Source organism: Suncus etruscus, chromosome 13 (assembly GCF_024139225.1).
Source record: "Suncus etruscus isolate mSunEtr1 chromosome 13, mSunEtr1.pri.cur, whole genome shotgun sequence".
NCBI classification, from domain to species: domain Eukaryota; kingdom Metazoa; phylum Chordata; class Mammalia; order Eulipotyphla; family Soricidae; genus Suncus; species Suncus etruscus.
The window spans coordinates 99,093,625-99,121,117 of NC_064860.1; the positions used below are offsets into that span (position 1 = coordinate 99,093,625).

The 27,493-nt window shown below is 55.3% G+C and overlaps 1 protein-coding gene across 1 annotated transcript; it reads left to right on the plus strand.

The window, feature by feature from the left end:
* The first annotated feature begins 1,144 nt into the window (after positions 1 to 1,144).
* On the plus strand, positions 1,145 to 17,429 carry COL6A2 (collagen type VI alpha 2 chain). The gene is made up of 28 exons (XM_049785460.1): positions 1,145 to 1,188; positions 5,821 to 5,966; positions 6,380 to 6,978; positions 7,473 to 7,493; positions 8,100 to 8,165; positions 8,716 to 8,769; positions 8,858 to 8,902; positions 9,012 to 9,038; positions 9,159 to 9,185; positions 9,268 to 9,312; positions 9,712 to 9,765; positions 10,476 to 10,538; positions 10,920 to 10,982; positions 11,058 to 11,147; positions 11,308 to 11,370; positions 11,756 to 11,818; positions 11,907 to 11,969; positions 12,043 to 12,105; positions 12,200 to 12,250; positions 12,387 to 12,422; positions 12,556 to 12,618; positions 12,730 to 12,792; positions 12,882 to 12,917; positions 13,482 to 13,527; positions 13,607 to 13,759; positions 13,880 to 14,332; positions 14,421 to 14,459; positions 16,699 to 17,429. Exons 2-28 carry the CDS (start codon positions 5,849 to 5,851, stop codon positions 17,295 to 17,297), a joined length of 3,063 nt encoding a protein of 1,020 aa, XP_049641417.1. The 5' UTR covers positions 1,145 to 1,188; positions 5,821 to 5,848; the 3' UTR covers positions 17,298 to 17,429.
* Positions 17,430 to 27,493: the final 10,064 nt, after the last annotated feature.

Below are 27,493 nucleotides of genomic sequence, written 5' to 3' on the forward strand. Positions count from 1 at the left end.
GCCCTCCCCACTGTGCTGTCGCTCTGGCTCCAAGCCTGAAGTCGTGCCCTGGCACCACGTAGACCCATGAAACAACTGCTGAAATGATCTAGTCTTTCTGATCCTGGGAATGAACTGAAGGATTTGTCCCCTGCCCATCTGTCTGCTCAGGAAAGACAACAGACAATCCTTGTACCAGACACTACGGACTCTGGGCAGGGCGACAGGACAACGGGAGGGTGCTTGCCTGCACACAGTGAGCCTGGATTCCAGCCCTGGCACTCACATGATCCCCCACCCCCACCCCCGAGCACTGCCAGGAGTAAATGCTGAGCTCTTCTGGGTGTGGCCCAAAAACTGCTGATGAGAGAACCAGACCCCAGGGGCCATGGAAGCGGGAAGTGGCAGGGAGCAGGTCAGAGGCACCGTGAAAGCAGGATGGAGGAAGGTTCTAGAACTGACGTAGACCCATCGACGGTGACGAGTTGCTCTTGGCCCTGAGTGGATGGGCCATCGCGGGCCCTGCCCCTGCTCGCCGGGTCCAGTCACCTCCGTGGGGCCTAAGGACAGCTGGAGAGGGCCAGGACAGAGGAGGCAGTGGGGGCCGCTCAGAGCTGGCCATGTGGGGTGGTGGTGGTGTCAGGGTGTCTCACGAGGGTCCACGAGGGCCCGGCCGGGAGGACAGAATACGGATGAGAAACAGCAGAGGGGCTGATCAGGCCCAGGGAGGCATCGGCCCTGGTGCTCCACAGCCTGCCCAGTGCTGGCCCTGCGTAGGCCACAGCCCTGCCTAGGCCACAGCCCTGCCTAGTGGGGAGACACTGAGGGTGACCCTTGAGTCATCATGGGACCCCCCAACTCCTGAATAGTCACCAGTTAGGGAGAGGCAGCAGAGCCTGACCACGTCCCCGGGCCCAGAGAGGCAGGGGCCGGGGGGATGTGACAGCCCCGTCCCTGCTTTTCAGTGACTGTCCTTCCACCCCGTCCCCTGCCCAGTCACCCCTCTTCTCTCCCCTCCTGCACCCGCATGGCCGCAGCGCCCCCTGGTGGCCTCTGGGTGCCGAGGGCTCTGGGCGGGAACAGGGGAACAGGGGCGTCGGCAGCCGAGCCCCTCCTCTCTCCTTCCCTCCCTCCAGCTCTGTCTGGTGGTGACTGGGAGCTTCCAGCCTCTCCTCGCCCTTGCCCAGCACACCCAGCGCCCGGGCTCAGGTAAGCGCAGGCCCCCGAGGGCCCCAAGACCCCCCTATGGCCCCCCAGAGTCTGGGCCTGTTATGCTCAAGGTCCGGACAGGGTCCCACCGCCCGTGAGCCAGCTTTTAGCCCCGGGATCCACTCGGGAGCCTGTGAGTGCTTAGCCGCCTGCCGCTCCATGTAACTGTACCCTTAATGTACCCCTTCACTGATCGACCGAACCCCCTTCACTCTTCGTGCCTCTAAACTATCTGAGACCCCGTCTGCATCCCTTACCTCTGTAGCCCTTAACTTTCTGACACCCCTTAACTGTATCCCCTTAGCTCTCTGTACCCCTTAACTATCTGAGACCCTTGGCTAACTGTCTGCACCCCCTTAACTCTGTACTCCTTAACTATATGAGACCCCTTAACTGCCTTTACCCCTTCTCTATATACCCTTAACTCTCTGTACCCCTTAACTATCTGAGACCCCTCTTAACTATTTGAGAGCCCTTTAGCTGTTTGAGACCCAATTGTCTGTACCCCCTTACCTTTCTCTAACCCCTTAACCGTCTGTACCCACTTAACTGTAGACTGGGCTCCTTCTGTCTGAGACCCCTTATCTCTCTGTACCCCCTTAACCCTCTTTACCCCCTTAGCGCTTCTGGGCACAACCAACTATGGTCCGTGGGCATGAGGCACTGTGCCAGGCCAGTGTTGGCGTGTGTTGGGACTCGGGCTGCCCAGGCTCTGGGCCGCAGACTCTGTCCCCCAGATCCTCCTCTGGCTCACGAACCCCCCTCCAGGGCAATGAGTCACCACTGGGCCCCCCACTCTCCCAGACTTGCCCAGGATGCAGGCATGGTCCTGGGGACCCCCCCCCCAAGCTTGCCCAGACACAAAGCCTGGGGGGGCCCTCAGCCACAGCCTGGGCTGGATTGCAGCCACTACTGCTGCTGCTGCTGCTGCAGCCATTCTGAGCCCACAAACACCCAGGAAGGGTTGGGGGAACCCAGGCCTCGTCTTCTGGGGATTCTAAGGGCTGAACTTGTGTGCAGGGCTCGGTGTGTGTGTGTGTGTGTGTGTGTGTGTGTGTGTGTGTGTGTGTGTGTGTGTGTGTGACAATAGCCTCAGCCCAGCGTCCCCTGTGCCACCAGGGTTGCCTGTGATGGGGTCCGTCCCTGCAGTGAGTGTGGGGGTGGGGCCCCTTCCCAGACTCACAGCTGGTCAGTTACTGGGTGGGGTCCCTCCAGGGCTCTTGGCCCCACAGACACGCCACAGGGAGGCGCTGTCCTCCCAGGCCTGGGCCCTACCAGAGACCCCGAAGCTCCCTAGGTCGCTGTGGGCTGAGCAGGATCTGCAGGGCCTTCTGGGAAACGCAGTGTGGAAAGGGGCTCCAGCCCCTGGGGCCAGCTGCTCCTCACCTGGTCGTGGGATCCTAAGGCCTGGCCCATCCCCAGGCGCCCACTCTACCCTATAAACACACCCCAGCACAACCTTGTTCTTTTTTTATTTTTTGGTTTTCGGGCCCCTCCCAGCGACGCTCAGGGGTTCCTCCTGGCTCTGTGCTCAGAAATCACTCCTGGCAGGCTCAGGGGACCAAATGAGATGTCAGGGATTGAACCTGGATCTGACCTGGGCCAGCTGTGTGCAAGGCAGATGCCCTACCGCTGTGCTCTCCTTCCCCACAACCCATTCTTAAAGGTGCAGCAGGAAACCTCCTCTCGGGCCTCTGAGCTCAAAGCTGAGTCGTGATCCTGCGGCTCACACCAGGAGGTGTCCATCTCCGTCGCCTTGCAAAGGGGAGATGGAGCCTTTGCCTACCAGGGTCCCTTCCCCTCCCCCCAGGCCGTCCTGCACCCTCACCTCCCCTGCTGCCTGCCTGCGCCCCCCCCCACCCCTGTTCTGGGCTGCTCTGTCCTCTGGCTCAGTCCTCAGGCTCACTCCACATGCCTCCAAGCTGCGGCTGCATCAGATTAATCCCTCGCAGGCCAGGCCGAGCGGTGCCCGCGTGTGGAGTTGGTGTGGGGGCCACAGTGATGAGGGGCCAGAGCCTGAGTCCGCTGATGGAGGCTGCAGAGAACAGGGGCTCGTGGCACGGCGTGGCTCCTCTGTGGCTGCATGACCAGGGGCGTATGTGTGGCCATCAGTGCCTCCACCTGACCCTGCTCTGCCTCTCATGGATGCCCAGAGGTCCACTGGCACATCCACGCTAGCACCAATCATTAGGGGTGCCTCGCCATTCTCTCCCGGCACCCCCAACCACAACCACAATCCCTCCTGAGCATGTCTGACTCGTGCAATTTCCTGAGCCCTGAGCTTGGCGGAAGCTGGATCCCACCGTCAGCCGTGTTTGCTCCCCCTGCAGTCTTGCACTGTGCCCTGCATACTACTCAGTCATCCCGGGCTCCCCCCACTTTTTTAAATTTTAGTGTGAAGTTGTTATAAATGGATTATAAAGTTGAATTTTGGGGGGGGGGCACATTTTGACGCTCAGGGGTTACTACTGGCTCTGTGCTCAGAAATTGCTCCTGGCAGGCTCGGGGACCATACGGGATGCCGCATCCATCCTGGGTCAGCCACGTGCAAGGCAAACACCTACCATTGTGCTCCCACCACTCTGGCCCCTGGAATCTTTTTGAAGAGATGCCCGCAGTAGTGCTCAGGGCTGGCTCATGGCCCAGTGCTCCAGGATCACTCCCGGTGGGCCGAGGGGTATGGCACGCGGTGCTGGGATCCAACCCTTGTCGACTATGTGCAAGGCAGTGGCCTCCCCTCTGTCCTCTTCCTCTATAGAATCTTTAGGGTTTTCTACCTTCTTTCGGGGCAGTGTCATCTGCAATCAGCTAACGTTTTTTCCCTTGTTGATGCGGTTGTCCATTTTCCGTGTCGTGTTCTTTTGGTGGAACCTCCTGTTGCCTGGAGCCCCAGCAGTCTGGTTTCTTCTGCCACTTCCTTCCTGCTTTCCCAGGGGGTCGCCATGGAGCCTGGCTTCTTGTCTCTGCTTCTGGGTAGGCTGAAGTACTTTCTTTCTGTTTCTGGGTTTTGTAATGCATTTACCATGGAAGGGTGTTGAATTTTATCAAGTTTTTCGGCACCATTTGAGACGATCCTGTGGACTTTTGCCTTTGTTTTCTTGTCGAGACACGTTGCACTGGTTTTCATACGTGGGCTCAGCCTTGCAGCCAACAGAATCAGACACCGACCAAGCAGCACAAACCCTGGGTTCCATGTTATTAAACAGAATATAATTCTATTTTATCATATTTAATTTTTCAAGCATTTCACAAGGCAGATATAAGGAACAGGAAAGTAGGACCCATTCAAAGGGAAAAATATGATCCAAGAGTCCTTTCAGTGGTGGAATGATGTTAAAAAGTAAACTGTTTTTTAGCCACTATAAAACAGAAAATAAAATCATGAAAGGGATGTTAGGAAAATGGAAATACCAACAGAGAAATAAAAACCTAAGGAGAATGAAAGAAGATGGAATTGAAAAGTAAAATAACTGACATGAAAATTCTGTTGGATTCTAAATCAGGCTGGAGCAAAGAGAAAAACAGAAGAGGGCATTCGCCTTGCACACAGCCAAAGCCGGACAGATCTGGGTTCGATTCCCGGCATCTCATATGTTCCCCTTAGGCTGCCAGGAGCGATTTCTGAGCGCAGAGTCAGGAGGAACCTCTGAGCACCGCTGGGTGCCCAAAAAGAAAAAAAGAAAAGAGACTGGAGAGGGCCACAGACAGGATGGCAGGGAAGATTGCACTAGGGGCCCAGAGGTGACAGGGGGAAAGGCAGAGAGCCCAAGGCAGTGACCCTTCACCTCCCTACAACTAACAACTAGGATCTCCCAGTGGTTGCGGTGGAAAGCAGACTCTGTCCAGTGAGAGTCCTGGAAGGAGAGAGATGGGGACAGGACAGGAAGAAAGATGGGCCCCTGAGATTTATGTCCAAGAACATCTTCCATTGGATACATGCTATGTATGTTTATATACAAGAAGCCTGAGGGCTGGAGCAATAGCACAGCGGGTAGGCCATTTGCCTTACAGGCAGCCAACTTGAATTCCATTCCCTGCATCCCATATGGTCCCCCAAGCCTGCCAGGAGTGATTTCTAAGTGCAGAGCGAGGAGTAACCCCAGCTGAGCTCTGCTGGGTGTGGCCCAAAAACAAACCAAAAAAATTACAAGAAGCCCAATGACCTTCGCATAGAATAAACTCAAGAGTCCCACGAGGACACAGACCATTAAAGATGATGATTTTGCAAACAACAGAAGAGAAATCATAAAACATCAAAGACATGGGCATAGCAGGCAGGGATCTGACCTTGCACTCTGCTGACGCGGGTTCGATTCCCAGCACCCCGTTTGGTACCTGAGTCAGCCAGGAATGATCCACAATGTCAGGTGTGGCCCCCAAAACTGTATGGTGGGGTGAAGTGTGTGTGTGTGTGTGTGTGTGTTTGGTGGGGGAGTTCAGCCTTAGGGTGATGGGGGAGCCCAGCCTGTCTCAGCCAGAAGCCACAGCTCCTGCTCCCCAGGAATGTCGGTGGCCGTGACCCCGGGCTGCAGCACTCGGGGCCGCAGCTGCTGAGTGTCCAGAGTGGAGTGCTGAGTGGAGAGGAGGGCCAGGTGACGGCCGTCTATAGGGACCACATTCTTCCTGTTGCAGGTCTCCCGGGCACTCAGGGGCCACCAAGATGCTCAGAGACCTGAGCTCCGCCCTCCTGCTCTGGGGGCTCCTGGGTTTTGTCCGTGCTCAGTTTCAAGAGGTGCTCTCACCAGACAGTGCCGTGGAGAGGGGCACCAACTGCCCAGGTTCTTTGGGGGACAGGGGCGGGCGTGGGAGGTCACAGCAGGGGACAAGGGTGCCTCGGGTGCATGTGAGGGGGAGGAGGGTAAGGGAGCACTGATGCTGAGAGGTGCTGTGGGGTGCATGCAAAAGGAGAAGGGGGGGGAGCACGGACGCTTGGAGGCTCTGTGGGGTGCATGATGAAGGGGGAGGAGGGAAGAGAGCACGAATGCTCGGGTCACCGTGGGGTCCATGATGAAGAGAGGACGCTTGGGGGCACCGCGGGGAGGGAGGACAGGTGCTGAGAGGCCTTGTGGGGCGCACGTAAAAAGAGGAGGGCAGGGAGCACAGAAGTTGGGGGCACGACGAAGGCGAGGGAAGAGGGAGCGCGGCTGCCGGGACCGCCTCCAGGGCTGACCGGCGCGCCCTCGACCCGCAGAGAAGGCGCACTGCCCGGTGTACGTGTACTTCGTGCTGGACACGTCGGAGAGCGTGGCCATGCAGCCGCCCACCGACCGCCTGATGCAGCACATGCAGGACTTCGTGGTGGAGCTGACGAGCCAGCTGCAGGACCAGCTGTACCTGGGCCAGGTGGCGCTGAGCTGGCGCATGGGGGGGCTGCACTTCTCCGACGAGGTGCAGGAGTTCAGCCCGCCGGACAGCGACCGCGCGGCCTTCGTCAGCAGCCTGAAGGGCATCGTGTCCTTCCGGCGCGGCACCTTCACCGACTGCGCCCTGGCCAACATGACCCGCAACGTGCAGCCCGTGCTGGGCAAGGGCGCCGTGGTCTTCGCCGTGGTCATCACCGACGGCCACGTCACCGGCAGCCCGTGCGGCGGCCTCAAGCTGCAGGCCGAGCGCGCCCGCGACCAGGGCGTCCGCCTCTTCGCCGTGGCCCCCAGCCAGCGGCTGTACGAGCAGGGCCTGCGCGACGTGGCCAGCGCCCCGCACGAGCTGTACCGCAACGGCTACGCCACCATGCTTCGGGACTCCGCCGAGATGGACCAGGCCACCATCGAGCGCATCATCAAGGTCATGGTGAGGCTGGGCGTGGCGTGGCTGCCCACCCACGGTGTCCAGGGCACGACCCGCCCGTGGACGCCCACAGGGGCGCGGGCCCCGACCCCACCCGTGGTGTTTGCGGGGCTGCGGGCCATGATCCCACCCAAGGGTGACCCTGAGGCACAGGATCTGTCCGCCACACGGTGCCCATGGGGGTGGCCGCCCACGCACCCACAGTGTTCACGGGCACGGCACATCCACGAGTGCCCACAGGGGCACCGGCCCTGACCTCACCAAGGTGCCCCTGGGGCACAGGGCCTGTCCTGATCCATGGGTGCCCACACGGACGCAGGCCCTGACCCCATCCAAGGGTGCCTCTGAGGGCGCAGGTCCTGCCCCACCCATGGTGTCTGTGGGGATGACCCACCCAAGGGTGCCCACGGGGCACAGGACCTGCCCCCACCCAAGGGTGCCCACGGGCTTGGCCGCCCATCCAACTCCACTGACCAGCCTTCCCTCCTCTCCCGCAGAAACACGAAGCCTATGGCGAGGTGAGTGTCCATGCAGCCTGCACACCCTGGGACAACCACCTCGCTGCCTTCCAGACTGACAGCTCTGCCCCTTGACCTCTGGTCCCTAGGCCCTCTGGCTAGGGGCCACCCACTGGCCTAGGCTAGGGTTCCTCCCACTCCACTAGGCCCTAGGGTCTCCCCAGCCCATTGACCTTGGCCTCACTGTGGCTCCTGGGCTCCTAGCCCCGCCCATCAGCCTTATGCCCCGCCCACTGGCACCCCACCTGTTGGCTGGCCCCTCCCATGACTCCACCCACTGGTCTCCGAGCCCCTGCCACTTGCCCACACTGGTCTCCTGAGGGTCCTCCTAGGGTCTCCTAGTCCGGAGCTAGCAGGCCATGACACCGGCCAACCAGTGTGTGGGTCCACATCAGGCTCCCGAATGGCAATCCCCCCACCCCCAGCACAGACCCAGTTCAGCAAGGCCACACCCCAACTGTGTCCCCCAAGCCTGGCCCTGCCTTGGGATGGAGCCCTGCAGCCAGCGTGCCCACCCGCTTCTGCCAAAGGGTGGCCTCCGTGATCAGCCGCCTCACCCCGGCCTGTCCCTCCCTCTCCCACCTGACACTCCCGCTGTCATTTCAGTGCTACAAAGTGAGCTGTTTGGAGATTCCGGGGGCGCCTGGCCCCAAGGGCTACCGCGGACAAAAGGTGAGGACCCCGCACACCCCTACTCCCCTTCCCCGCTAACGGGCCCCGCGCTCTTCAGAGGCAGAGGTCTTGGCAGGACTGAATCGTTTTCACGGACGCAGTGAGACATGACCTCACACACTGGGTGTGAGGATGGAGGCTGCACCCCTCTTACTACCACAGGGGTGTCATGACAAAGTGTGCAAGCTTGTTAGCAATTCTGGGGAACAAAGGGGAGGGGCTTGGGGCTCAGGCAGCCCAAGATGTGCCCAAGGAGATGGGCCAGAGGGTCATCCAGCCCAGGAACGAGCTGCTCACCAGACACTATAGCTCCCTGATGCGGGAGACCCAAGACCCTGCCTGCTGTGGCACCCAGATTTGGGGTCCCTCGCAATCATAGCCACTCCAACACCAGCCTGTTTGTTCCCACAGTCCAGATGCTGCCTCATGCTCCAGTGTGGGTGAATGGAGACACAGCTGCCCCTCTGTGGAGTAGCCGCGTCCGGGCAGTTGCCCTCCGACCCTCTGCCACACCTCCTGCGTCGCTTTACCTTTTTCTCTCTGCTTTCAGGGTGCCAAGGGCAACATGGGTGAGCCGGGTGAGCCTGGACAGAAGGGACGACAGGTGCGTGTCCCCCCCATCCTTGCCCACCCCCATCCTGGTTCCCCTGGGCTGCCGTCACCACTGGCCTTTTGCTCTTTCTTCTTCCTAGGGAGACCCAGGCATCGAGGGTCCCATTGGATTCCCCGGGCCCAAGGTGAGCTGCTGTTCTGCCCTGTGACGGGGACATGAGACTGGGGGGTGGGGCAGGAGTGACCTCAGCCTTGGCTCTGGCCCCTGTAACCTGAGCCCCCTTCCCTCCTCAGGGGGTTCCAGGCCTCAAAGGAGAGAAGGTGAGAGGGCCCCTCCGGTCACACCTGGCCCAGAGGCCCCTGCAGGCCAGCAGTGGCGGTGAGTGACGCCTGTTCCCTCCGTGCCCTTGGCCGCGGCCTGATTGCCTCTCTCCCGCACAGGGTGAATTCGGAGCTGATGGGCGAAAGGTAAGGACCGGGCTTGTGGGGGGCTCCACTTCCCGCTGCTCCCAGGGGTGCGGCGAGGGCTGACGGGCCCCTCTCTCCTCAGGGCGCCTCCGGCCTGGCCGGCAAGAACGGGACCGACGGACAGAAGGTAGCAGCCCCAAGATCTTCCCCAGGACTGGCTGAGCAAGAACCCTCGGGGCCTGCAGCCTCAAGGCTTGTCCCAGCTCTGGGCCCCGAGCTCCATGGCCCGAGAGATCACCCACCTGCAGGGGCCCCAAATGCAGGGATCCCGCGGCCTACGGGTTCTCCACCTATAGGTGGGCTGCAGTGCAGCCCAGATCTGCTGACTGGTTCAAGGCATCCAACACGCACCTCTCACCTGCATGCACCTTCATCACAGCTTTGCACACACCTGCACCCCCAAGGCACACGCCTGTGAAGACCTGGGAGGGTCACTGTACACTGTACACGTGTTCCCACCTGACACCCTGAGGGCCACCCTCACACACCCATGACCTGGTGCCTCCCTTGCCCCCTTCTCCTGCAGGGCAAGCTGGGACGAATAGGACCTCCTGGCTGTAAGGGAGACCCTGGGAGCAGGGTAAGTGTGGTCCCACCTCTCCTCTCTCTCATCTCTCACCCCTCACCCTTCACCCCTCACCCTCACCTCTTGATCCCACATTCCTTCCTTCCTTCCTTCCTTCCTTCTTCCTTCCTTCCTTCCTTCCTTCCTTCCTTCCTTCCTTCCTTCCTTCCTCCCTTCCTCTCTCCTTTCCTTCTTTCCTTCCTTCCTTCCTTCCTGCCTTCCTTCCTTCCTTCCTTCTTTCTTTTTGCTACACCTGGCTGTGCTCTGTGTTCAGAAATCAGAGGAACCATCTGTGATGCTGAGAATCGAACCAGGTCCATCCCTGGTTGGCCGCATGCAAGGCTAACGCCCTACCGGTGTGCTATCTCTCTGGCCCCATCATCCCACACCTTCTAACTCCTGACCCCCTCTCCTCACCTCCTCACCCCTCAACACCTCACCCTCACCTCCTCACTCATCTTTGTATCCTTTGCCCCCCTTTGTATCCTTACCCCTGCTCTGCAAGGCTGCAACCCTTTTATGCTCGCCCCTTCCCAGCTCTCTTCTCTCTTCCTGTCCTGCTTGCACTGCAGTTTCATCTGGAGCTCAGCTGGGTTTGGGGCCCAACCTGGGGACACAGGGGACTCTGAGGGGAGGCCAGGCAGGTCTGAGAGGACTGTGGGGGAGGGGGGCTCTTAGACTGACATCCAAGATGGGCTCCCAGTCAGACAGCCCCTCTCTCGCAGGGCCCCGACGGCTACCCTGGAGAAGCAGGAAGTCCTGGGGAGCAAGGGGACCAAGGTGCCAAGGTAGGGCCTACCAGGTGCTCAGGAGATGCCTGCCCGGGGTGGGTCCTCCTGGGGCCTGGGGTCCTCTTTTTGTGGGAATCATCCCTGTGTTGGGTCTTCCTGGGGTGGGGGGCTCTCCCCCAGGTGTGGTCCTCCAGGATGTAGATCCTCCCTCTGTGTGAGTCCTTCCCTAGGAGTGGCTGCTCCCCCTGTGTGGGTCCTCCCAGGGATGGGGAGCTGCCCTTCCATGTGAGGTCAGGTTCTGCGCACTGAGCTCTGCCATCCGCCTACTCTGAGAACCTGAGAACCAGACCAAGTCTCAGGGTCCAAGAGGCGGAGACACCATATGCCTCAGGCCCTGAGGTGGGTTCTCAAGGCCGCACTGACCCTCCGACCCTACAGGGGGACCCCGGCCGCCCTGGACGCAGAGGACCACCGGGAGACAGTGGGGACAAAGGAAGCAAGGCAAGTGCCCCTCTGTGGCCCGGCAGGCAAGAACCCCCAACCCCAGGACTCCCATCCTGACCGCCTCTCCCGCAGGGTTACCCGGGCAACAGTGGTGCCCCCGGCAGTCCGGGCGTGAAGGGAGCCAAAGGCGGGCCTGGGCCCCGAGGACCCCGCGGCGAGCCTGTGAGTGCCTCACCCCACCTGCTGCGTGCCCTTCTTTGGTCGAGGTGCCGTCCCAGCACCCTGACCCTTGGCCTGGGACGAGCTCCCTGGCCCCGTTCTGAGCCCAGGAGAGGCCCCTCGGGGTGAGTCCCTGAGTCCCACCCACACCCCGTCTCCACAGGGCCGCAGAGGAGACCCCGGGCCCAAGGGCGGCCCAGGCAGCGCTGGTCCCAAAGGGGAGAAGGTGAGGATTGGGTGCCCAACCCTCAAGTCTGGGGATGTGGCTGTGTGACATTCAGAGTGTGACGTGCTGTGACGTGTGACACCGTGAGCGTGGCGTGCTGTGTGACGGTGTGATATACTGTGAGAGTGACACTATGTGACACTGTAACATGCCATAGGACGGTGTGCTTTGTCGTGTGACCATGTGACACCATGTGATGCCTTGAGCTGGTTGTGTTCTGTGCTGTGACGCCCCACATGACGCCATGTGGCCATACGGGCCGGGCCTGGCTTGGCCCCCAGCCCTGGTCGTGGCCCTGGATTGTCCCAGCCTGTCTGTGCTCTGGGAGATGGGTCCCCTCTGGATGCTGTCACCCCATCCCCACCCAGGGCCTCTCTCCTCACAGGGTGACCCAGGGCCTGAGGGCGCCCGCGGGCTGGCTGGAGAAGTGGGCAACAAAGGATCTAAGGTGAGTGGCCGGGGAGGGGGCTGCAGCCCGGCCTGTCTGCACCCCGATCACCAGAGCTGGAGTCTACATGGGGCTGCTCTCTCCACAGGGGGACCGTGGCCTGCCTGGACCCAGAGGACCCCAAGGAGCCCTGGGGGAGCCCGGGAAGCAGGTCGGTGGAGGTCCGGGGTCCTGCCCGGGGAGGGGGTTGGCCCTCGCTTGCTGACACCCCACTTTCTGCTCAGGGATCTCGAGGAGACGTTGGGGATCCAGGTCCCCGTGGGGACTCAGGGCCGCCTGGCCCCAAGGTAAGGCCCTCCTGGTCCCTGGAGAGGCAGGGGGGCCCCACAGCCGGCCGGGGGACCCCCACCATGGCCCAGCCTGACTCTCTGCCCTCACCAGGGAGACCCGGGCAGGCCCGGATTCAGCTATCCTGGACCACGGGGAGAGCCTGTAAGTCCTGGGGTGGGGATGTGGGACAGGGAGGGGTAGGGAGGGGCACCCAGCACCAGCAGGTGGGGGTCAGCAGGAGGCTGAGCCCTGCCAACTTGTGTGGGCTCCACAACCATCACCCCTGCTTGCTTCTTAGGGTGACAAAGGCGAACCTGGTCCCCGAGGTCCTGAGGTGAGTTTGTGCAAGTCTGTGGGGGCACCCGAGCTTCTCACTCGCCCCCCAAGCCCCTGGGCAGCAGGTGATGCCCTGCCTGGCTCCGTGGTGTGGTCCAGCTGCTGCCCCGCTCACCCCTTGCTGTCTGCAGGGCGGCAGAGGAGACTTCGGGCTCAAAGGAGAAAGCGGGAGGAAGGGCGAGAAGGGCGAGCCGGTGAGTGTCCCTGAGCTGCCCATGATCAGATCCCACCCACCCAGGTCCTGCCCTGGTTCCTGCCCCATGCCTCACTGGGTCCCACCCAGCAATGACACCCCTTCCCTGCAGGCGGACCCTGGACCCCCGGGGGAACCTGGCACCCGAGGCCCGAGAGGACCTCCAGGGTCTGAGGTAGGCGTCCCTGGCCATGGGTTCTCCCACACGTGGGAATCCAAAGTGGGTGGGAAGAAGGACGCTCACCCCACTGTTTCCCACTGCAGGGAGAGCCTGGGCCTCCCGGAGACCCCGGCCTCACGGTAGGTGCTGGGGCACTCGAGAGCCTTCCTCCGAGTCAGGGGGTAGGGAGGGCCAGGCAGGTGGTGGACGGGGTGGGACTGGGCACGGCCAGGTGTGGGTGTTGGGCGTGGCTAGTGGTGGGCGGGTCTGGGTGGACATGCATTGGGCTGAGCAGGAGTGGTCAGGAGAGGGCTTTGCATTGTCAGTGATGGGCACAGCAAGAGGATGGCCTAGTTGGGAGTGGGTGTGGCTCGGGGGGTGTGGCCGGGTGGTGGAAGTGGTCAGAAGTGGGCAAATGATTGGGCATGGCCCCCTTGTGGGCGAGGCCTGGAGGGGGCCTCATTTGTCGGATGGGGCATGGTCAGGAGAGGGCGAGGCGTGTCCATGATGGGCATGGCAAGAGGCCTGACGGGGTTCCGATCAGGCATGGCCAGTTGTGGGCCTGGTCAGAAGTGGGCGGTGTGATTGGGTGTGGCTGTCCGTGGGCGTGGTCTGTCACTGATGGGAGTGGCCTGGCGTGGGCCTGGCTGGCGGACCTGGTCACGGACACGCGTGGACGCGGCTGGCCCGTCTCTTCCTTGCAGGAGTGTGATGTCATGACCTACGTACGGGAGACGTGCGGCTGCTGCGGTGAGTTTCCTGGGTGAGGGGTGAGGGGGCCTGGGGGTGTCCAGGCCTGGTCGCAGCCCTGACTCCCCCACCCTTGCAGACTGCGAGAAGCGCTGCGGAGCCCTGGACGTGGTGTTCGTCATCGACAGCTCTGAGAGCATCGGCTACACCAACTTCACGCTGGAGAAGAACTTCGTCATCAACGTGGTCAACCGGCTGGGCGCCATCGCCAAGGACCCCAAGTCTGAGACAGGTGGGCACCCAAGGACGGGCCAGGGAAGGGCCTGGGCGGTGCAGGGAGAGCCCGAGATGGCCCAGCAGGACCCCCAGCTCTGCCCACCGTGCTCACGCTCTGCCCATCGCCCACCGGCAGGCACCCGGGTGGGTGTGGTGCAGTACAGCCACGAGGGCACCTTCGAGGCCATCCAGCTGGACGACCCGCGCATCGACTCGCTGTCTAGCTTCAAGGAGGCCGTGCGCAACCTCGAGTGGATCGCGGGGGGCACTTGGACGCCGTCGGCGCTCAAGTTCGCCCACGACCGGCTCATCAAGGAGAGCCGGCGGCAGAAGACGCGCGTGTTCGCCGTGGTCATCACCGACGGCCGGCACGACCCCCGGGACGACGACCTGCACTTGCAGGCCCTGTGCAGCGGCGACGTGACGGTCACGGCCATCGGCATCGGGGACATGTTCCACGAGAAGCACGAGAGCGAGAGCCTGTCGTCCATCGCCTGCAACCGGCCGCAGCAGGTGCGCAATATGACGCTCTTCTCCGACCTGGTGGCCGAGCGCTTCATCGACGACATGGAGGACGTGCTGTGCCCAGGTACCCTGGCGAGGGGGGCCGGGGGCTGTGCCCACCCTTCCCAGTCTGCCCTCTGCCTGGCCTTCACAGTCTCCTTTCTGCCTCCCAGACCCCCAGATCGTGTGCCCGGACCTCCCCTGCCAAGCAGGTAACACCAGCGTCCCTTGGCTTAACAACCCCCCTGGGGGCTGTCGAGGTCCCTTGAAGGTGCCGAGAGGTCCCCTCCACTCCCGGGCCTATCGCTGGGGATGGTTGGGGGCAGGTTTGGGGTTCTGATGTGGGATAGCACAGTAGGGGAGGGGGCCCGTCTTCCCCGGCCCAGAGGTGCTGCCTGTGTGTGCCGTCCTCTCTGGGGCAGGGGGACAGACACCCACTTGCCATGCAGGGACTGGGTGCCTGCACAGTGAGAGACACCCAAGAGGTCCCCTATCCCAGCCCCAGAGTGTGGGGTGCAGTGAGGTGCTCGCCTTGGTTGGAGGAGAGATGGGCTGATTTGGGGCCGGGAATCCTGGTGCTCTTCTGAAAAGATTCCCAGGGGCCACATGGTGCCTTGCGGACCGAAGCAGCCTTTATTGCCTCCTGGGTGTCCTGCCTCAGAGGTACAGCAGGGGGCACCCACCCCGGGGGGCCTGCTTCCCTGCACCTGTGGTCACTGAGCACTGATTGGCCGCAGGGGGGAGCCGTTCACATGCTGTTTTGTGGCATGGCATGCCTGCACAAAGCATTGTGGGGAGAATTTTCCTCACATGACTCCTGCGTCCTCCTGTGGCTCTGGACTGCACGGTTCCCGTGTCGCAGGGTGTGGTGGGGACTCAGCACCCAGGGCGGCTTCCCCTGGAGTCCAGTCTGCCCGGGAGGCCCTAGGAGAGCCGGTTTCTCCCCCAGTGAGGAGAAACTGCCAGCCCCGGCTGCAGACGGGCAGGCTGGGTTCTGGTGAGTACTGGCCACAGGACACAGCCTGGAGCTCATGGGCTGGGCTGGAGGCTACGCCAGGGCCTCACTCCCACAGCCATGTTGGAGAGCTGGGCTTGGGCGCACAGACACAGAGACGGAGGCTTCCCAGAATGATGTTCTGTGGACTCCTGGGAACCCAGCACCCCAGCTTTAAACCTGGGTCCTGGAGCCAGAGAGCCAGAGTTTTGCCATCCTGAGTCACGCTGGGGGGTGGGGAGGGGGCTGTGAGGAGCAAATTCTCCAGAGCATGAAGGGCCCCACAGTCAGAGACAGTGGAAGGCTGCCACCAACACCCTGATCCACCTGGCGCCCTTGCCAGCCCCCCACGTCCCAGGACAGTGTCTCTCAGCCAGTGGGTCCCTTAAAGCCTTCTCTGGATGCCCCTGCAGATGGCGCACGGCCTGCCCAGGCAGCCGTGACCTTTCTCCACGCGGAAGAGGGCCGGGACGCCTCTTTCCCCGGGACTGCCCCCCTGATCCAACACTTGCTAAACACCACCGAGCTCGGCGGGGACCCGGCCACCTACTCCAGGCTGGTGGCCACACTGGTCTACACCGCTGAACGGGCCAAGTTCGCCACGGGGGGCGAGCGTCTGCAGTGGACAGAGCTCTTCATTGACACCTTTAAGCTGGTGCACAGGGACATTGTGGGGGACACTGAGGCGGCACTGGCCCTCTGCTGACCCACCATGGGGCTGCACCCTGGTGGAAATGCCTGTGCCCGAAGCCCCTGGTTCACATTCACAGAGGACACAGGGTCCTTCCTGCCTCCCTACCCTGCCTGCTTCCAGATCTCCTGCCTGCAGGGCTGCCCTGGGCTGTCAGGAGCTGACACACTGCCCTCCCGGCTTTCAGGGCCCACACCCCGCTGGGACATCGTCAACCCAGCTCAGCACATGGTGCCCCAGGTCCCCCTGACCTGCTTGCCCCCCCACTATCCCCGCCACTGCCTCCACCACTGTGCTGGTGGGCCCCAAGCTGCGTCCCTGGCACTCACTGCCTCTAGGGACACACAGGGCTGCAGCCTGCAGCACCGGGCCTGCAGCACCGGGACGGCTGTCCAATGGGTCTAGAGAAGTGACCGATAAGCTTTGTCAGTGATCAATTCATTAAACACGAAGTCCCCAGAAGTGTCCCGGCACGTCTCCCAGGGCCTGACTTGGTGGAGCCTGGGGTGGGCGGGGGCCTACTGCTCTGGGCAGTTGTGGCTGGGATGTTGTTCAGGAGGACATGGTGTGCTAGGTGGGCATGACACCACGCAGGACCCCACTTACAAGAGTCCCGGAGCTCCATCCTCAGGGTCAGCTGTCACAGGGGGAGCCCTGCAAACCAGTGATGCTGATGGCCCTTAGGGGTCCTGGCCGAGCGCCTGGGGAGAAAGCTCGGGCCGGGGGTGAGTGGGCAGGCAGCTCAGGACCCCACATCTCCCCCCAGAACTGTACGTGGCCCAGTGCACGCAGCGGCCGGTGGACATCGTCTTCCTGCTGGACGGCTCGGAGCGGCTGGGCGAGCGGAACTTCCGCAAGGCCCTGCAGCTGGTGGAGGCCACGTCGAGGCGGCTGACGCTGGCCCGCGGGGACGACGACCCCCTGAATGCCCGCCTGGCGCTGCTGCAGTTCGGGGCAGCGGGCGAGCAGCAGGTGGCCTTCCCGCTGACATCCAATCTGACCCGGGTGCAAGAGGCCCTGGACACTGCGCGCTACCTGGACTCGGCCTCGCATGTGGGCGCTGGCATCGTGCACGCCGTCAACCACGTGGCCCAGCGGGGCCGTGGAGGTGCCCGGAGACACGCCGAGCTGTCCTTCGTCTTCCTCACCGACGGCGTCACCGGCAACCTCAGCCTGGACGAGGCGTTGCACTCCATGCGCAAGGAGAATGTGGTGCCCACCGTGGTGGCCGTGGGCGGAGACGTGGACAACGACGTGCTGGCCAAACTGACCCTGGGCGACTCTGCTGCCGTTTTCCGCGAGAAGGACTACGACAGCCTGGTGCAGCCCAGTTTCTTGGACAGGTTCATCCGCTGGCTCTGCTAGTGCCCATCCCCGCCGGTCTTTGCAGTCCGACACTCCCGTGCAGCTCACCCTCTCGGGCCTGGCACTCCCGTCCAGCCGAACCTCGAGGTCCAGCATCCGGCCCAGCCTGCCCTCGGACTCCAGGGCCCTGTCCGGAATGGCTGTCGCACCCAACACTCTGTCCGGCCATCTCAGCCCACGGGTCCCGGCTCACACCACGCACCCACCCAACCACCCACCCGGCCAGGCCTGACCTTTTGGGTCCAGGCCTGCTGCACCCACCCACCCTCCCATGTCCAGCCCGTGGCCTCCTCCCATGGGCGCTGCCCATTCCTGGTGCTCTCGGAGGCCAGTTCCCGTGTGGGCACCCCCTGTGTGGTCAGACTCAGCCTGTCCGGCTGCATACGCACCCCCCAATAAAGCTGTCAACACTGGCCCAGCTTGGCGACCTCTAACTGCCTGTCTAGAAGGGCCCCCCCCCCGTGTTGTACCCCAGGCCAAGACTCCTCCCCACAGGTGCTGTAGGAAGCGAGTTCTAGGGTCTGGGGTCCTGACTGACTCTCTGCCACTCCAACTAGGGTCCCAGGGACATCCGGGTTCTCGGCTAGCACTGGGGACCCTAAGAGTTGGTGCCATGAGAGCTGGCTGAGCCCTCAGAGTGGACTGTGGGGGTCTGAGGAGGCAGACCCAGGCCCAGGGCGTGGCAGGGTATCCCCTGAACAGTGGGCATAAGGATGCATCACTGCAGGCCTCCCAGAGGGGTCCCTAGGTCCCCAGAAGAGAGGCCCCTCCTCCGAAGCTCCCCACCCCTCAACACACCACACAGGCCATTGTGCCCTGCTGTCCTGGGGGGCCGAAGGGGACCCAAAGCGCCACTTTGGGAGAGGGAGAGGTGGGGGTCACTCCACTGCAGGCCGCGCCTGCAGGTGGTCCAGCACCAGGGCGGCCTGGGTCTGCGCGTCCCTCAGGAGGCTGCAGATGTGCTGCTGGACCTGCACAGAGCGGGGTCCCCGCTGCGGGCGTCTGGCCACGGCCTGGCCTGGATGACCTGGGAAGCCTGGTCTGCGCCCAGGCCTGGGCCGGCCCCCAGGACAGCCCTGGAACCTGATGCTGGGGAGGCCTCTCCCAGCCAAGGGGTCCACGAGGGAGGCCAGGCCTCCTGGAGAACCTGACAGTGGGTTCCCAGGGTAGGGGGTCAGGACCAGGGGGGGGGGGACCGAGGGAGAGAGAGGTCGGGAGTGGGGGGTGAGGTCCTTCTTTGGGGCCGAGCGGTGGGCGTGGGCGTGGCCTGAAGCCCACTCCAGTTCCCAGCTGCGCACACAGGCAAATGCCACGAACTCTTGCCAACTGCCGAGATTTACCCAGGAGGAAACTGATGACCTGTCAGTCCTGCAGCAGACGAGCTAAAGAAGAGGAAGCAGTCGCCTCGGACCCCAGAGTAGAAAGAGGGGAGTGGGCATTGGTGCAGGGGTTGGCACTGGAACATGGCACGCCTGAAAACCATGACTGATCATGGAAAAAATGACTCCCACAACCCAGCGACTAGCCCCACAAATGGAGCCCATCTTTGTCCGTTTCCCAGCACATGGAAGAGTTAGGTTGCCGGGGTCCTGCCAGTGTCAGTGCTCAGGCTGCTGGGGGAGCCCCGGTTCGGTCCCTGCTCTCCTGAGACTGACCAGCCCCTCTGCAGCCCAGAGGGCTCCGGGGCTCAGGGCCCAGGAAGGGAAGGAGCTGGAGGCGCCCCCAAGGAAGCAGGAGCAGCAGCAGGGGGCGGGGGAGAAGGGAATGGTGGTGGTGCAAACATTGAGGATGCAAAGGTTGCACTGATGAAGGGGGTGTGCTTTTTATGACTGAAGCCCATGGTGTAACCATGTAAACCCATGACTGTAACCATGGTGCTTAAATAAAAAAATATTAAAATAAAAACACTTACACAAATACAAATACCATGGGAAAAAATGAATTAGGGTCTTTATATACCTTCGGACGCTGCGGAAACTGTATATAGAAAGCGCCTGTGAGATTTACCGACTAAGGAAGATTGGATGGCAGAAATTAGGGCACCTTAGTTATAAATAAGCAGTCAGAAAAAAATAAATAATCCCAGTAGGTATAATTAGAATTACAATCTAAGGATGTGCTTCACTGTTTTCCCAGATTTGGCAAGATTAGCCTTATTTTACACGAAATTTCACTGAAGCATGAAGGGTTGCCCTTTTTTTTTTTTTTTTTGGTTTTTGGGCCACACCCGGTAACGCTCAGGGGTTACTCCTGGCTATGCGCTCAGAAGTCGCTCCTGGCTTGGGGGACCATATGGGACGCCGGGGGATCGAACCGCGGTCCGTCTCCTAGGCTAGCGCAGGTAAGGCAGGCACCTTACCTCCAGCGCCACCGCCCGGCCCCGAAGGGTTGCCCTTTAAGATCAAATAGTCAAAGATGCAACATTCTCCCTGACAAGCAATGGCACCCTCCAACTGAAGAAAATGGTGGCAGGAAGGACTCAGAAACCATTCTCCTCACTCCTCACCCAGGGAAATCTTGTGAATTATTTTTAACTACTCTGGTAATTAAAACTTATCAGTAATTCATTTCCCTTTGTATTTTTTCACTTGAGTACAACTCAAGCCGCACATACAAATTAAAATACAACATACTATAGTAATTTCAATGTAAAAATATAAAAGCTAGGACCGGAGAGATAACACATCGATAGGGCATTTGCCTTGCACACAGCTGATTCGAACAAACACTGGTTCAATCCAGCATCCCATATGGTCCCTTGTGCCTGCCAGGAGCGACTTCGGAGTGCAGAGCCAGGAGTAACAAGTCTAGCTTCGCTTTTATCATTAATGTTAATCTTTTACATATTCAATCTTGTTTTGCTGTGATCTGTCCATTAAATTACAAAATACTGTCTCCTCAAGAGTCATCATTGGTATATTATATCATGGCTGAAACTCTACTACAGATGTTAGTTGCCATCTGTCTGATGATTATTTTCTATTCTCTGCTTAGGATACCACAACATTCCTTCTTTCGGTAATTTTATGTTCAATATGACGTTCTTTATGCAAGTTGTAAGAAATACTCCAAATAAAAACATTTATATTTAGGCTAAATATAAAATGTAATATGTTAAGTGTCTTTTAAATACTTTTAAGAGCTCAAATAAAAACAAACAAAAATTTGTAATGCTTGGGGGCCGGAGAGATAGCATGGAGATAGGGCATTTGCCTTGCATGCAGAACAATGGTGGTTTGGGTCCCAGCATCCCATATGGTCCCCTGAGCCTGCCAGGAGCAATTTCTGAGCATAGAGCCAGGAGTAACTCCTGACCACTGCCAAGTGTGACCCCCCCCCCACCAAATTGTAATGCTTGTTAAACTACCTAGGAAAAAGATGAAAAGTTTTATACAAATGAACTTTTAGTTTATTCCATAGTTCTTCCATCCTCAAGATTAAAGTAATTTACAATCTATGAACTCTGAACCAATGTTATGTCATTTATATAATTAAATGTTATTAGCAGTCAGCTTTTCTCCTATCTTAATAAACTGGTACTTTTGCTGAAAGATGTTTATCAAAGATGTTGTAAGATTCTATACAATAAGGAAACACTCAGTTTTCTGACTTTAACTTTTTTTGGTTATAGGTATTTTGCCCAGATAATCTATTGTAGTTTATTTCTAAAAATACAATCCCAAAGTGCAGAACTATGGTGTATACAACAAAAGAAAAATAAAACCCTCAGTAGTATAAACCTTACAACATTCTGTCCAACAATACACATGTAAAAGTCACAATGAGCAATAATTTACCACAGATTATAGAGTGCAAGTAATGTGCTTCCTTTTTTTTTTTTTTCTTTCTTTTTGGTTTTTGGGTCACACCCGGCAGTGCTCAGGGGTTACTCCTGGCTCCATGCTCAGAAATCGCTCCTGACAGGCTCGGGGGACCATATGGGATGCTGGGATTCGAACCAATGACCTTCTGCATGAAAGGCAAATGCCTTACCTCCATGCTATCTCTCCGGCCCTGAATATTTTATATGAATACATATAAAGACTGATTGAAAATGCAAATATTTTATCTTGTTTTTTTTGTTGTTGTTGTTGTTTATTTTGTTTTTGGGTCACACTCTGCAGTGGTCAGGGGTTACTCCTGGCTCTGTACTCAGAAATCACTCCTGGCAGGCATGGATACTATATGGGATGCCGGGATTCGAACCACCATTAGTCCTGGATTGGACACTTGCAAGGCAAGTGCCCTACTGCTGTGCTATCTCTTCAACCCTAATGAGCTTCTTTTTAATGCTTTTTTTCTACATAAGTTACTACCATAGGCTAACATTTAAAAAGCAAATAAACTGAACAGATGCAAGACAAAAATTTGTTCACTCAACTATAACGTGATTTTTAAAAAATTTTTTATTGTGGCCAAAGTAAATTACAAATCTTTCACAGTAATATTTAAGGTACATAGTGATAATGAATCAGGGGTGTTCCCACCACCAGTTCCCTTCACCTCTGTTCCCAGCAAGCATCCCATATCTCCCTCCTTTACCGCTCAGAATTCTAGTGTAACTCGTCCCCACTTGTACAGCTTGCTGTGGATTAGGTATAGATTCTGTTGTCATTGACTCTGGGTTTGATGTTCAGGTCTGATCATTTTTTATTTCCACTAAATGTTCATGTGAGTGTCTGGACCAGGTACCATCCATTTTCCCCCTCAGTTTATGAGATTAATTCAAGCAATGTGGTTCTGTTGGAGCTATAGAAAAAGAAAGAAGAAAGAAAGAAAGAAAGAAAGAAAGAGAGAGAGAGAGAGAGAGAAAGAAAGAAAGAAAGAGAAAGAAAGAAAGAAGGAAGGAAGGAAGAGAAAAAGAAACAAAGAAAAAGAAATGAAAATAGAAAAAAAGAAAGGAAAAAAGAAAAAAAGAAAGGAAGAAAGAAAAGAAAGAAAGAAACAGAAAGAAAGAAAAAGAGAAAGAAAGAAGAGAGAAAGAAAAAGAAAGAAAAAGAGAAAGAAAGAAAGGAGAGAAAGAAAGAGAGAGAAAGAGAAAGGAAGAAGGAAGGAAGAAAAGAAAGAAAAGAAAGAAAAACTAGGAGGAGTCCTAGGTTATAAATATCAATTTAGAAGAGGGAAGGGAGAAAAGAAGAAAAAGATAACAAAACAAACAATAACAAACAAAAAACAACCAAACAATTACAAGAAAAATACAAAAACAAAAACAAAAACAAACAGAAACAAAAACCAAGCAAACAAAGAAAACAAACAAAATACTAAAGCCAGCAACTACGAAAAAGACAAACCACCACCACCGACAAAAAATACGCAGTCAAAATAATCCCATCCTTCTCCTCCTCCCCTCCCCCTCCCTCCCCCTCCCTCCTTCTTCCTCCTCCTCCCTCTCCCTCCCTCCTCTTTCTCCTCCTCCCCGCCTCCTTTTTTTTTTTTTTTGCAAAGGCATAGTTAAGTATTGGGGATATTAGAAAGAGAATTCCCTTGGCTTAAGAGATTTCGGGTTTCTCTCTCCTTGAAGCATACTGTCATGAGAACCACTACAGGCTCAGTACACACTCTTTTTCACTCCTCTAGATCTTTTTATGGTGCCAGGCATCTTTCCACTCAGTTGTGGATGATAGAATTAGGCCTCTCTAACTCGATATCTTGGTATTTACACAGGTCATAGGATGAAGCCTAGGAATAGTCTTTCTAGTTCTAAAAGTTCTGTTCCATCACTGTTGTTGTAATCAGTCTTTTATATTTGGTGGTGTCGTTTTTGCACAGATCCTAGGACAAAGCCTGGAATAGAGTTTTTAAATTATGATTCCAGAAGTTCTATTCCATCTCAATTGTTGCAGTCAGACCTCTGGGATTGGAGATCTTGGTTTTTGTACAGATACTAGGCTGAAGCCTAGGTTAGGGTCTTTTTATTGGTCCCAGGGTAAGTACTGCCCAGTCTTTTTTTGTTGTTTTGTTTTGTTTTTGGATCACACTCAGCAGCGCTACTCCTGGCTCTATGCTCAGAACACGCTCCTGGCAGGCTCGGGGACCCTATGGGATGCCGGGATTCGAATCACCGTCCTTCTGCATGCAAGGCAAACGCCTTACCTTCATGCTCTCTCTCCAGCCCCATACTGCCCAATCTTGGCTGTCAATGTCAGTCTTCAGTAGTTGGCGATCTTGGTCTTTGCATAGGTCAAAGGGCAACATGTCTTCTGATTTCATATTACCATTAGGACGTTCTGCTCTTAAATTATTGCCTTTTCCTCTTTGTCAGGATGTTATATCAAAACTGGAGTAAGTTGGTGCTAGAGAGGTATTAGGAATTTCCCAGGGGGAGTTTGGTTCCTGATGTTGTTGCGGGGAATGGTGTCGGTTCTATGCCTGAGGTCTCAGGATTGGACGGTCGCTGCCAGGTCACATGGAGTCTAAGTTGGGTCCACATGACACATGTTCAGGGTGGGAGGCACCCTTGTATTATAAAATGTATGGGCTATTATCTCTAGTGATAAGAGTTTGTTTCTATACATAAAATTCCACCCCCCTTTTTTTAGTATGCCTTTGCAAAAAGAAATGGTGCCTTATTATATTGCTGGTGCATTTGGGGTAAGAATGTCAGGCTATAGAATCTTTGTGCCCTGGTTTTGACCTGAGCTTTCATCCCAGGAAAGACTTTTTCTTGTATGTTTTTGTATCAAGCAGAGCCAAAATAGGTGATGTTAAAGAGGGGAAAAAAATCTCTGAATATATACTAAAAGAAATAAATAAAAATGAATTTAAAAAAGAAATTAAAGAAAAGAAGGTATTTAAGGGGCTACCTTAAAATGTGATGTTTTCTTTAAAAATTACAATAAATGCAGAAGTGTTTGATGTATGCAGTAGCCTTAAATAAAAAACTATTGACTCCCAGTGTTCTAAAAACACACCAAAACCTCCACACATCTTATGCGTTTCACCTTATAATCATATTGGGCTTATTTCTAAACCAAGAAAAATGCCAAAAGTCAAAATGAAAAAAAGTGGGTATTTTAAAGATTTAATAGTCATTATCAAAAGTAAATTACATTTTTTTCAAGAAACAGAAATGTTGCTATGATGCTGGGAGCCCAGGACCCTTTCAATAGCTGCATTTAGATCACCTCCTATTGCTATTAGCGCTTGTAAGTTTGCTTCTTGGTTCAAAAATCCCATTGCACTGAGCTGTTCCAGTTGTTGCTGAAATCTCACTTCTGGATTCTGAAGCTATGAAAAGGGGAAAAGAAAAAAAGAAAGTCAAACCCACACTTTAGAGTAAAAACTCATTCTAAATAACACAAATATTACATTAATGTAACTTAGCTGCTTTTAAACACAATCCCAGCCTGATAATATATAAAGGCAGGGGTTCCTCTTGAAACATTCAGCTATGTCTATCTATACGTCCAATATTTTCTCATTTCTCGTAGAAGTGACCAGCCATCAATCTCTGAATATCACTGGGGTTTTGTACCCCACATAAAAAGCAAATAAACCTAGCTAGGTTGGTTGTGTTCTCAAAGTTATAATCAAAGCTCTATTCCTCCCTGGCACATTTTTTAAAATTTTATTTTAATAAAAATTCAATCAACAGAATCCTTCATAGTTGAGTCTGAGTTATACAACAAGTGAGGACCTTTCCTACCACCAATGTTAATCTCCCTCCACAAATGGCCCCAGAATACATCCTATAGCACCACCTTTTGTCCCCTGGCCTGCAAGTATAATAGGTCCCTTTTTAGATTGTTCAAGTTTAGGTTCCTTGATTATATTATCATTGATTTTGGCTTCTATGTTTAGTTTTGTCCTTATTTATTTTTTGTCATTGACATAATTTTATAAAACTTTTTTAAGTAAATTTCCCAAATAAACTGTTTTAGGAAGATGACCAAAAACACATTTTGTAAGGCATTTTGAACCTGTGTCCAGGGTCAGTAGTTCCTGCTGTGAGGCTTGTGTTTTCCCTGGGTGCAGAGTCAGATTCGTTGGTTCCTGAAGAGCCTTCAGTATTTACTAATGTCCCACACTAGGAATAAGCCGAGGGAAAAGTAAAAATCAGAAACAAACCTTCCATTTAAAAAATAAAAAGGATGCCATAATTGGCCTATTTGTAAAATGTGTTATTTTAACACTGCACAACCAATACATGCTAAATGCCCCTTAAAAAGTGAGTGTTTTTAACTTTGAAAACATCCTAAAAATAATGTCAATCACTAAAGTGAAATACACAATGGAATACTCTGCAGCTATCAGGAAAACGAAGTCATGAAATTTTCCTATACATGGATGGATATGAAAACTATTATGCTGAGTGAAATAAGTCAGAGGGAGAAAGATAGACACAGAATAGTCTCACTCATCTATGAGTTTTAAGAAAATAAAATACATTATGGTAATAATATACAGAGACAATAGAGATGAGGGCTGGAAGGACGACCCACGATCTGAAGCTTACCACAACGAGTCCAGTTAGAGAAATAACTTCACAGACAACTATTATGACAATGGTAGTGAGTGAGAGAAGCAGAATGATGGTGGTGGAGGAGGGAGCTGGGGACATCGATGGTGAGATGACATTAATGGTTGACTGGTAAAGGGGGATGTTCTTTTTTGTAACTAAAACCCAACCACAAACATGTTTGTAATCGTGGTTCTTAAAGATATTTAAAAAAGAAATCTAAAAAAGTAATTTTAAATAAATTAATTTACTTTAAAGAAACAGAATTGATTGTTCTATGTCTATCCCCTTTTCTCTGACTCATTTCTCTTCACATAATATGTTCCATATTTATCCATGTACAAGAGCATTTCATGACTTTACTTTTCCTAATGGCTGCAAGTATTCCATTGTGTAGATGTACCACTGTTTCTTTAGCCACTCATTTGTTTCCTGGCACCTGGGTTGTTTTCAGACTTTGGCTCATTCTGGCTCAGGTCCACTCATTATGGGATATAAGAAAAACAAGAGATAATATACCAATATCCATAGATAAGAGAGACAAGGGGCAGGAAATCGAATTCAGAATAGGAAGCTTACCACAAAGAACGGTGAGTGAAGGTAGAGCAGAGAAGGTCTACTAGGCCCATGGTAGCTGGAACTCATCACTCTAGACAAGAATTCACTGCGGAATGGGAGAAAGAGACATGCAAGGCACCCTCCATTAACAAGAGTGCAAACCTCAGACAAAAAAGAAAAAGGGAGGGAGGGAGGAAGGGAGGGAAGGAGGGAGGGGAAAGAAATTGCCTGCCCTAGAGACACAGGCTGGGGTGGGAGGTGAGGGAGCTGGAAGGGAACCTGGAGACATGGGTGGTAGGAGGGGTGCACTGGTGAAGGGTGATGTGCATTCTACAAATAAAGCCCAATAATGAATAATTTGTAATCACAGTGCTTAAAGTTTAAATATAAGAAAGAGAATTGAGATAAAAATTCACTTAGGCCAACTCAAAAGCAGGCACAAATAACAAAATAATCTGATAGTGCAGCAGTTAGAGTTATGCCTAGCGTGTGGCCAACCCAAATTTGACCCCCAGCCCCACATATGGTCCCCTGCACAGCACCAGGCTGAGCTCTGAGGACAAAGACAGGAATAAGCCCTGAGTACAACCAGATGTGGCTTAAGTACTCCCAGAACACACACACACACACACACACACACACACACACACACACACACACACACACACACACACACACAGTTTCTATTCATTCCCAGTGCTAGTACAATCCAATCATGTCTTGGGACTGAATCTCAATGTCGATTGTTTAATTTTCTTTTTTTTTTCTTTTTTTTGGTTTTTGGGTCACACCCGGCGGTGCTCAGGGGTTACTCCTGGCTGTCTGCTCAGAAATAGCTCCTGGCAGGCACGGGGGACCATATGGGACACCGGGATTCGAACCAACCACCTTTGGTCCTGGATCGGCTGTTTGCAAGGCAAGGCAAACACCGCTGTGCTATCTCTCCGGGCCCGATTGTTTAATTTTCTAAGACACTTACTTAGTTTCTTCCCATTCCACAGGAGCTTGATCATCATTCCTTTTCTTCTCGGTTCATTTATTCTCACGGACTCCAGTTCCATCCAAGTGTTCGTGTACAATGTCTTCATCTTCTCACCTGATGGTGGGTACTTGGGCCATTTACAGATCCAGCCTTTTGTCAACAATGCTATGATAGCATAAGTGTTCAGGTATATTTAGC